This window comes from Auxenochlorella protothecoides, assembly GCF_000733215.1.
Source record: "Auxenochlorella protothecoides strain 0710 unplaced genomic scaffold scaffold111, whole genome shotgun sequence".
NCBI lineage: Eukaryota > Viridiplantae > Chlorophyta > Trebouxiophyceae > Chlorellales > Chlorellaceae > Auxenochlorella > Auxenochlorella protothecoides.
In genome coordinates this window covers 210,506-219,942 of record NW_011934289.1, presented here as the reverse complement: position 1 = coordinate 219,942, position 9,437 = coordinate 210,506, and the positions used below count along the sequence as shown (strand labels likewise).

Here is a 9,437-nt window from a genome sequence, read left to right as displayed (position 1 = left end):
TGTGCATAGCAGTGGAGGTGCACTCCGTCGGGGTAGGACGGCTTTCCAAAATGGGCCAGCAGGCGCAGGGGCATGGGTGGGGGAACAGGAGTCGTTGCCGTGCCCATGGCCCATTCGGGGAGGAGGCAGCCCTCGCTCCTCGCTTTTCCGACAACGCGGGCACATCTGGGGCGGCCTCTGATGTGCAAGGCAGGAACCCCTGGCCCCATCAGTGACCCCACTTCCCCGTCCCTGCTCACCATCCACCCCTCATCCCCCGTGGCAGGCCTGGGGCCGACGCTGGAGTTCTACGCGCTGCTGGCCAAGGAGCTGACGGCCCCTGAGCTGGGGCTGTGGCGCGGCGACGGCGGCGGCGACGACAGTGGTGCGGCGGAGCCCGGCGGCGCATCTGGAAAGCGGGGCCAGGGTGCGGCCGGGGGCGACATTGCGCGGCGGGCGGGCCTGTTCCCCGCGCCCCTGCCCCCGCGCGCCGCGGACGCCGAGGCGCGCTGCGCGCGCTTCCGCCTCGCCGGCACCGCGGCGGCCAAGGCGCTGCAGGACGGGCGCCTGCTGGACCTGCCCCTGTCGCCGCTGATGTGGCGCATGGTGGCCGCTGTCGACGGCGCCGCCGCGGAGGGCCTGGCCCCAGACCTCGTGGATCTGGAGACTGTGGACTCTGGCCTGGCGCATGGCCTGCGCCGGCTGGAAAGCGCGGCCCGCGCCCCGGGCCCCGCGCGCGGCCTGGTGGACGGCGTCCCGCTCGCCGACCTCTACCTGCCCGCAGACCGGCTGCCGGGGTACCCCGGATACCGCCTGGCCGGCGTGGATGACGCGCCGGGTGCGTTGGTGGGCGTCGCCTCGGCGCCGCGCTACATCGCGGCGGTGCTGGACGCGACGCTGGGCGCCGGTGTGGCGCGCCAGGTAGCCGCTTTCCGGGCTGGGTTCGCCGCCGTCCTGTCGCCGGACGTGCTCCTCCGGTTTCAGCCCGAGGAGCTGGAGCTCCTGCTCTGCGGTGGGTTGAGCAATGGGGCAGGGGGAGGATCTGTGGACATGAATGGTGGGGGGTGGTGTGGAGGGTTGTGGGGGTGGGCGGCAGTGGTTTGGGCCGGATTCAACAGCAGCAAAGGGTCGACCTTCCCCGGACTGTTGGAAGAAGAGGTCCTCCTCCAGACATGGGAAGGAGGTCATATTTTTATGGCTCTGTCTGGCGGCAGTACCCTGTGGCACCAGGAGGGGCTCTGAGGCATAGGCCGGCCACCAGCCGCATGCAGTCCCAAACCTCTGTACCGAGACAGCAGGGTGCCTTCCCAGTCAGAACCCAGCTCCACCCCCTCCTCCTCCTCCCTTCCTTCGTCCCGCTCCCAGGGTCGGGCGAGGCGTGGACGGCGGAGGAGCTGCGATCCGCCATCCACTGCGACCACGGGTACACCCTGGCCTCCGCCCCTGTGCGCTGGCTGGTGGAGGTGCTGGCCGGCCTGGGCCACGCCCAGCGCCGCGCCTTCCTTTCCTTCACCACTGGCGCACCGCGGCTGCCGCCCGGCGGCCTGGCCGCGCTGCGCCCGCGCCTGACCGTCGTGCGCAAGAGCGCGCGGTCGTGGCGAGAGGAGGGCACGGGGGCGCGCCCGGCGCCACCCAGCCCCGCGTCCTCGTATGGCACGCCCGGTGCGGTTTCTTCGCCGGGACAGGGGGCTGCACTAGACGCGGATGCCGACCTGCCCTCCGTCATGACCTGCGCCAACTACATCAAGCTGCCGCCCTACTCGTGCAAGGCCGTGCTGGAGGCGCGGCTGATGTACGTGCTTGCGGAGGGCCAGGGCTCATTCGACCTCTCCTAGGCTGGTTGGTCGGTCTCTGCGTGTTCTCAGGACCGCCACTGGTGGGAGGGTCCTCGGAGGCCACTGACATGTCGATTCCATGGACGAGGCGACCCAGCCTGGGATGCACCCAGCAATGTCTTCGCGGGGAAGTTCTCCCTCCCACCCCCTTTTTCTCGACTCACTTTGCCATGCTGGGGCTCTTGCAGCTGCATGCGCAGCCGCCCGAATTCCCACAGCCATTTCCCCCCCCACCCCGTCACAACGAACTCTTCTCCCCTGGCAGCTTGCACGCCGTGTACCAAGCCCTGCGCTGTCGAGCCCTGTACATTTTAACAGTCTGTACATACCGCGCAAGCCTGCTTGGCAAGCTGCAATGTCTGGAGGGCCCAGAATGTGGAGGCACACAGAAAAGGGCCAGGTGGGCGCCGCAGGTACCACGCATCAACACCCCTCACACCTCGGAGGAGGGTCCGTTGCCGAGCGCCGAGGGCGGGCGGGCGCGCAGGATGCGTGCCAGGCGGTCCAGGCCCTGGTGCGCGTTCAGGTGGGCAAGGGTGGCCAGCGCGTCCACCCAGCACTCGGCCTCCTCCTCGCCGTCCAGCACGAGGAAAGCGCCGCGCGGTCGCCCCGTCAGCGCCAGCCAGAGCGCGTGGCCCTCGGCGGGGAGGGAGGGGTCCCGTGCACGGCACGCGCCGCGCAGCTCGGCTGCGCCCAGGCGTAGCGCGGCGCCCGGCCCCAGGCTGCGCACGCCCGCCGCGTCCAGCTCCAGCGTCCCCCGCGCCCACCCCGGGGTCCGGCCGCCGGGCGGCCCTGCCGCCCAGCGCGCGCCGGAGCGCCGCAGCGCGGGCAGCGGCAGCAGCGGCGCCACGGTGTCCAGGCTGCGCGCGTAGACGGCGCTGGCGTCGGTGACGGGGCGCAGCGCACAGGCCAGCGCGATGTACTGCGCCGCGTCGGCAAAGGCGCGGCGCACACGGCGCACGCGCCGCGCCGGCTCTGGCAGAACGTCCAGGGTGGCGGAGTCCTCGTCGGCGGCGGGGTCTCCTGGGGCGGTGGGGAGCAGGGCCGGCTGCGTAGAGGGGGGAACGAGAGATGGGAGGGGAAGGAGTATGTTTTATGGAGGGCAGCCAAAGGACAACCGCAGCATGAGAGGCGGGAGTTGGAAAGCACAAGACAACAGACAATACAGCGGAGCCTCTGGCATCCACGATGCGCCAAGCTACCACATTGCAGCAGAAACACAACCATCCAACCAAACCCCGGCCGCCATCCCCCCCACCTCCTGCTGGAGGAGGTCGGCAGAGTCCACGCCCTCAGCCGCACGGAGCGCAGCAGCGAGGGAGTACAGCGCAGTCCCGGCGTTGTACAGGGCCCGGTGGAAGCCCGGGAGGGCGCGGGCCGCCCCGCGGAACCGCGCCACCGCCTGGCGCAGCAGGGGCCCCGCCTCGGCGGGCGGCAGGCCCGACGCCAGCTCCTGCAGCGCCAGGCCGCTGTTGTTCAGGGCCTGCGGATTAGCGGGGTCCAGGGCCAGCGCCGCGCCATACCGGTCCAGGGCGGCCCGCAGCGTGGCCCGCCCATCGTCGCCGTCGTCGTTGTCGCCCAGGCGGTACAGATCGGAGAGCGCGACGCCATGGTTGTACAGCGCGGCCACGTGGGTGTGCCCCGCCAGCCGGCTGGCCTCCTGGTAGGCGGTGCAGGCGGCCAGCAGGCTTTCCCTCTGGAGATCCGGGGCCTGGCCTGCGGCCTGCTCCTGCAGGGCCAGGGCCCGGGTGTAGGCCTGGACGAAGGGGGACTCCTCGGTGCTGGCTCCGTCCGCGGGCTGGGACAGGCCCCCGGCGAGGGTGGCGGAGGCCGCGCGCAGCTCCGCACCGAGCAGCTGGTCCTGGATCAGGGTCATCGTGTAGGCATCACCGCATCCAGGGGCAGCCCTGGTGGGAGGCTGGCGGAGGTGCAACGACGGCCAGACTCCGGGAAACTGCTCCTTACTTCCACCCACGTACGCGCTGCGTCTTGTGAAGGGCGATGCAGAGCCAGGATAGCTGGATGGCTGGTGATCGGACAGACGCGCATCAGGCCATGGCGGGATCGAGCATCCATCGGAATGCATGATCAAGGGTCGACAGATCGCCGTCACGCACGCGCGCGCCAGGTCGACGACTGCTGCACCAATATATCAGAGCAGATGCAGGAACGAGACGCGCACGCACCATGGCTGTGCATGTTTGCATCTAAAACACTGTTCTGACTGGTTCCGGCGGCCGCACGAACGGACCAGGATGTGCGGCATCCTGTGTCTTGTGGGCCGGGACGGGGGGCAGGGAGAGGGGCTGGGCCTCAGCCCAACTGTGCGGGCTGAGATGCTGGAGTGCCTCCGAAGACGAGGCCCAGACCACCAGAGCGTTCATGAGGTGGGGTGATTGAGTGTTTGATCTTCAATCAGCACCACCCACTGGAAACAAAAGGGCTCACTGGGCGCCCAGCACCTCTGCGCACGGGCCGACTCGGCCTGACTCGCCCGTGCACGCAGGTCGCCACCCCCTCCGGCGCGACGCTGGAGATGCACGGGTCCCTGCTCCAGCTGAGGGGCAGCGCCCCCTCCCGGAGCCCACTCCTTGACCCAGCGACGGGATCCCTGCTCTGCTTCAACGGCGAGGTGTTTGGCGGCCTGCCGGTCTGCCCCGGCGCCAACGATGCCCAGGCGCTATTTTGCGCCCTGACACAAGCGACCTCCAGCCCCATGGAAGTGCTGTCGAGGGTGCAGGGGCCTTGGGCCCTCGTGTACTGGCACGCTCCCTCCGGCACCCTGTGGTTTGGCCGGGATGCCACAGGTGAGGGACCGCTCGGCATTGCCTGCTACACCCACAGCCCTGCGACATCTGGCAGACCCACATTCTCCTCTGCGTGCATCGACGCAACCACATGTCTGTCCTGATGTAAGGCCCATTCGAAATGCAGCCCCAACCCACCCTGCGCAGGGCGCAGGAGCCTGCTCTGCAGCCTCGCCATGGATGAGGCGGAGAGTGCTGGGTCAGGCGAACAACCATCGCTGCGCCTTGAATTCAAAACAAGCCTGTCGTTTCAGCAACAGCCCGGTGCTCCCTTCATCCTCTGCTCCCTGGACACGGACCCAGGGTCCGAGGGGGCCCCGCCCCTACACGAGCTTCCCCCCGGCCTCTACTCCCTACCGCTGGGGCGACCGCACCCCGCCAGCGCTCACCAGTTTCACCCTCAGCGCCACCCCTGGCCCTGGGTCGCCCCCCTGCGCCCCAGCCACCTCATCCCGGAAGGCCCGCAGGGCCCCACAGCCCGGCCCTCGCCCGAGGCCCTGCGGCGGGCGGACGAGCGCGTGCTGTGCGCGCTGCGCGCCGCAGTCGCCGCGCGCTGCCAGCTGCCCGAGTGCGCCCGGCCTGGCCACCTCAAGACCGCCGCCCCGTCAACCCAGGCCCCCCTGATGGTGCTGTTCAGCGGCGGCGTGGACTCCACGCTGCTGGCGGCGCTGGCGCACCAGGCGCTGCCGCCCTGCATGCCCATCGACCTGGTCTCCGTCTGCTTCGACGCGGGGCGGTCGCCGGATCGCCTGTCGGCGCTGGACGCGCTGCGCGAGCTCCGCGCCTGGGCCCCGCGCCGGCGCTGGCGCCTCGTGCGCATCGACTGCGGCCTGGCCGACGTGGACGCGCACGCGCCGCGCCTCCTGCGCCTGCTCTCCCCCGCCGCGACGGTCATGGACCTGAACATCGGGGCGGCCCTGTGGCTGGCGGCGCGCGGCGCGGGCAGGGCTTGTCTTGGGGATGGTGAGGCGCAGGGAGGGGGCCTCGTGGAGGGGCAAGGGGCGCAGGCGGGGGACGAGGCGGGCATCGAGGGGGTGGCCGTCGAGGAGGCGGGCGGCCAGGAGTACACGTCGGCGGCACGGGTCGTGCTGATGGGACACGGCGCCGACGAGCTCTGCGGCGGCTACGGTGAGGCTGGAAAGGCAGGAGAACTGGGAATGGGGGTGCATTGATGCTCGGTCCATCTCATTCCCAAGCACTTGTGAAATTGCCGGACTGAGAATGCGCAGCCTTTTCTACAGGGTTCGGGGTCCAGTGTGTCCCTGTCCCACCCATTCCTGGAGTGGGCTCGGAAAGGCATGGTGCTGGGTCCCCCTCGGGCGCCAGCTGATATTACCATCTGGAAGCATGCTTGCACAATCAGATGTTCCCTCCCACACGGCATGCTCGAGTTACCTTAACCCCCAAATCCCCCAGATACACCGCACTTCCCAACAGGCCGGCATCGCACAAAGTTCCGGGAGGGCGGCTGGGAGGGACTGAATGCCGAGATGGCGCTGGACATGCAGCGCCTTTGGCTTCGGAACCTGGGCAGGGACGATCGGCTGGTGGCCGACCATGGACGGTGCGGGGACGTGGAGATTTAAGAAGTATTTTCCAGGGCACAGGCCTGCATGTCTGGGTGGGAGGGGGGGCGGACACGGTTCCAGCACCAGTTCTTGGTAGGCAGCACGCCTCATGACACCCAATTACCCACCCAACACCACACTCTGCCAGGGAGGCCCGCCACCCTTTCCTGGATGAGGGCGTGGTGGCAGCCGTGCTGGACAGTCCCTTGGCATGTGTCACAGACCTCAGGCTGCCCAGCGGGCAGGGAGACAAGCGGGTGCTCCGCGCCGCGCTGTGCGCGCTGGGCCTGCCCCGGGCGGCCGCTCGGCCAAAGCGGGCCATCCAGTTTGGCACCCGCATCTGCAGGCTGAACAACATCCGGCAGTTTGGGGGGACCCGGAAGGCCAACATGGCAAACGCCGGCAGCGTGCTCCTCTCAGACCTGGCATGCCTGCCGCCTGTGGAGAGCGCTGCTGCAGGCCGGGGTGTGGAACAGCATGGTCTGCTGTCTGATCAACTAGCATGCTGCCCCGTCCATAGACTCTTCCCTGGTTAATGGTGAGAGTTGTACACACAGAGTTCCGGGATGATTTTTACTGCACTAAGCTCAATCGTTGTGACCTTGCCCCAAATTCTCACGGCCTTGACGCGCACGTGCACACCGAAGTGATCTAAGAGTCGGCGGCCTTTGTCCCAGGAGCACATGGCGCGCCTACCTCCCGCAACGGTTGCACACGGTGCCGGGGCGGCAGTGTTACGCAGGCTCTTAGCACTGCCCACCCCTCTTCACCTCGGCACCCGACCTGAATACCCATCAAGCATATGCTGAGTCCCCAAATCTGTGGGAAAGAGACCCCCTGGCACTGCACTGCGGAGGGAGCACGCCAACAATCTCACCACCGCCGCTGGCCCGCCCCTGAGCTCTGAGCTCGCCCGCTGCACCCTCGCGGCGCTGTAAATCATCGTACCGACCAAGGTGAGCTGTCGATCACTTCGGGCGGGGTATTGGGCTCCTCCGAGGCGGCCACTGCTCCGGCAGTGGTGCGTGCTGCCGGCAACTGCTGGGGGTCGCTGCCTTCATGGGATCTCACTGGTCTGTCGTTAAGACATGCATGACGGCTAGCTCAGCCCATGCTGGCCCTTCTCAGGCAATATGGGTGTCCCCGACCAATTTTGCACTTTCTCGCGGCCCCGAGGTTTCGCGGATCACAAAGCTGAAACCCTCCGCGCTCTCCAATTCATCCTTCCACCCCCTCCATTCAGCAAGGTACTCACACTGCGCCATGTACGTTGCGGAGCATGTGTTCGCCGAGCCTCTGAAGGCGCACTGCCCCCACCTAGAGATCCCGAGTCGGGATGTGTCGAGCCTGGCGACGACGCAGTCGGAGGGAGGCACCTCCCCCTCTGTGAGCAGCCCGGCAAGCTTCGCGCAGCACCATGACAAGGTCGGCTGGGGCTCGGGGCAGGGGTGCTTGGGGAGTCTGAGGCTTTCAGCGTGGATCTGGTGGATGTGGCCTGCCCGGCATGCCCCTCTCTGCACAGGTTTGAAGGCCTGCCACCCACACTCAGTGCATCCCTGCACCCTCTTCCATCATTCAGGCATCTTTGGCCATGCAGGAGGCCGTGTTGGCGGACACGCAGACAGCCTCTTGGGTCAGCGGCGGGACAGCTGTCCTTGCGCCAGGGTGAGTCCTGGCGTAATGGAGCCCAGGCAGCCAGGTGCACATGAGGCACTGATGAGGGCCCACCCTCCCCATGACCGTACCTCTCCCCCTCCCGACATGGTCGCATGCTGCCGACACCTCCCGTTCCTCCAATGCCTCCACAGGGACCAGTCAGTGCATGGCTCACCCATGCGCCTCGGCCACGTGGACTGCCCCTGCCTGCCTCCCCTGCCCCCCCACCTCACCTCGCGAGGTTTTTTTGGCGAGTCGAGGCGGACCAGCCCCACGACCACCCCCGCCAAGCGGGCACCCCCCGCGCTGTTCAAGGTGCGCGAGGGTTTGGTCTGCGGAGGGTTCGGGGGGTGTTGCGGACAGCAGCTGTTCCATGTGGACTGCTTGTGCCAGCCCATACTCCAATCCCAGGCCCTGTACTCCCGTGGGGGCCCTCATCCCCCGCCGCGCATGCATCCATCCACACTAGGCCCCCATTCCCCTTCCTACCACCGCCAGGGTCCCCCGCCCGCCAGCAGCACCCTGGTCCCTGCCTGGCGCCCCTTGGACACCCCCCAGATCCCCCCCCAGAATGGCCTGCACCTCCTGCTGCGCGTGTGCGAGGCGCTGGACCCCGACGGCGCCTGCTCCTCAGCGCTGCTGGGCGGCGCGCATGCTGCGGCCGCCGCGGCGCGGCCGATGCCGCCCCGTTGCCCCCACGCGCCGGCGGCGCCCGCCGCCTCGTCGCCGAGCCCCGCCAAGCGCGCGCGGCGCGGCGCGGCCTCGCCCTCGCCCTCCCGCGGCGGCGTGGCGGGCGCCTCCCCCGGCCCCGGCTCCGAGCGCTGCACGATCCAGGGGCCCTGCACCAACCCCGACTGCGAACGGCCGCATGCCTCGCCCCAGTGGCGCAAGGGGCCGCCCAGCCACCCCATCCTGTGCAACGCCTGCGGCACGCGCTGGCTCCGGAACGGCACGCTCAAACCACTGGTGGTGAGGTTGTGTGGAAAGTGTAGGGGGGAGGTCGGGGGAACAGAGGGTCTGCTGTGTAATAGGTAGAGAGAGTGTGGTTCCACAGACCTCTGGGGTATGCCAGGCAGGGGATGCGGGGGGGCCTCCAAACGGGCCAGGGCCGATTGCCCCGCCCTGCGCTCCACCCGCCCACCCCTTTGCATCCACCCCGCCCCATCCCCTGCGCAGCCCCGACGAGGCCTGCGGTACAAGGCGGTGCGCAGCGGCAGCAGCAAAGGGCTGGGCGCCTCCGCCAGCCAGCAGGACCTGAGCCAGCCGGCCGGCAGCAGCGCGGCAAGGCTTGGGGGCGAGACGGAGCCTGCGCCGCAGCCTCGCCCCGAGTCCTTCTCGCACAGCGCGACGGGGACGCCGGCCCCCCCGACCCCGGCGACGGGGTCCCCGCCACTGGCCCTGCCCCTGCTCCCGCTGGGCCTCCCGGCCTCCCTGCTGGCAACGCTGTGTAAGCGGGGGGACGCGCCGCCCCCTGCGAGAGCCGTCTCGCTGCAGCATGCGGCGCTGGCGTGACGGCCGGCCACTCTCGGCTCTGCCCCGAGCCACCGCACCTGACGCTCCATGCCCGCCGAGCGGGCGCACGTCAAAAACTC

General features: G+C 69.2%; 6 protein-coding genes across 6 annotated transcripts in view; 3 read left to right on the top strand and 3 right to left on the bottom strand.

Annotated features, from left to right (window-relative positions):
- The window catches only part of F751_0764 (E3 ubiquitin-protein ligase UPL3), a gene marked incomplete at both ends in the record, with an annotated part of 8,203 nt that extends 6,389 nt beyond the window's left edge, over positions 1–1,814 (top strand). The window contains 3 exons of the mRNA XM_011401478.1: positions 538–991; positions 1,345–1,442; positions 1,665–1,814. Of these exons, the coding sequence (XP_011399780.1) occupies positions 538–991; positions 1,345–1,442; positions 1,665–1,814 (702 nt within the window). The remainder of the gene's footprint in view (positions 1–537; positions 992–1,344; positions 1,443–1,664) is intronic.
- F751_0763 (hypothetical protein) lies at positions 1,723–1,884 on the bottom strand (the record flags this gene model as incomplete). The annotated part of the gene is made up of 1 exon (XM_011401477.1): positions 1,723–1,884. The coding sequence occupies one exon, from the start codon at positions 1,882–1,884 to the stop codon at positions 1,723–1,725; it is 162 nt and encodes a 53-aa protein (XP_011399779.1).
- Positions 1,885–2,247: 363 nt separating this feature from the next.
- F751_0762 (hypothetical protein) lies at positions 2,248–3,690 on the bottom strand (the record flags this gene model as incomplete). The annotated part of the gene is made up of 2 exons (XM_011401476.1): positions 2,248–2,862; positions 3,214–3,690. 2 exons carry the CDS (start codon positions 3,688–3,690, stop codon positions 2,248–2,250), a joined length of 1,092 nt encoding a protein of 363 aa, XP_011399778.1.
- Positions 3,691–4,021: 331 nt separating this feature from the next.
- F751_0761 (hypothetical protein) lies at positions 4,022–4,198 on the bottom strand (the record flags this gene model as incomplete). The annotated part of the gene is made up of 1 exon (XM_011401475.1): positions 4,022–4,198. One exon carries the CDS (start codon positions 4,196–4,198, stop codon positions 4,022–4,024), a length of 177 nt encoding a protein of 58 aa, XP_011399777.1.
- F751_0760 (Asparagine synthetase domain-containing protein 1) lies at positions 4,070–6,725 on the top strand (the record flags this gene model as incomplete). The annotated part of the gene is made up of 5 exons (XM_011401474.1): positions 4,070–4,201; positions 4,321–4,621; positions 4,769–5,749; positions 6,059–6,185; positions 6,338–6,725. The coding sequence occupies 5 exons, from the start codon at positions 4,070–4,072 to the stop codon at positions 6,723–6,725; spliced, it is 1,929 nt and encodes a 642-aa protein (XP_011399776.1).
- A 727-nt stretch (positions 6,726–7,452) lies between these two features.
- On the top strand, positions 7,453–9,357 carry F751_0759 (hypothetical protein; the record flags this gene model as incomplete). The annotated part of the gene is made up of 4 exons (XM_011401473.1): positions 7,453–8,160; positions 8,344–8,439; positions 8,728–8,814; positions 9,022–9,357. 4 exons carry the CDS (start codon positions 7,453–7,455, stop codon positions 9,355–9,357), a joined length of 1,227 nt encoding a protein of 408 aa, XP_011399775.1.
- Between the last annotated feature and the right edge of the window lie 80 nt (positions 9,358–9,437).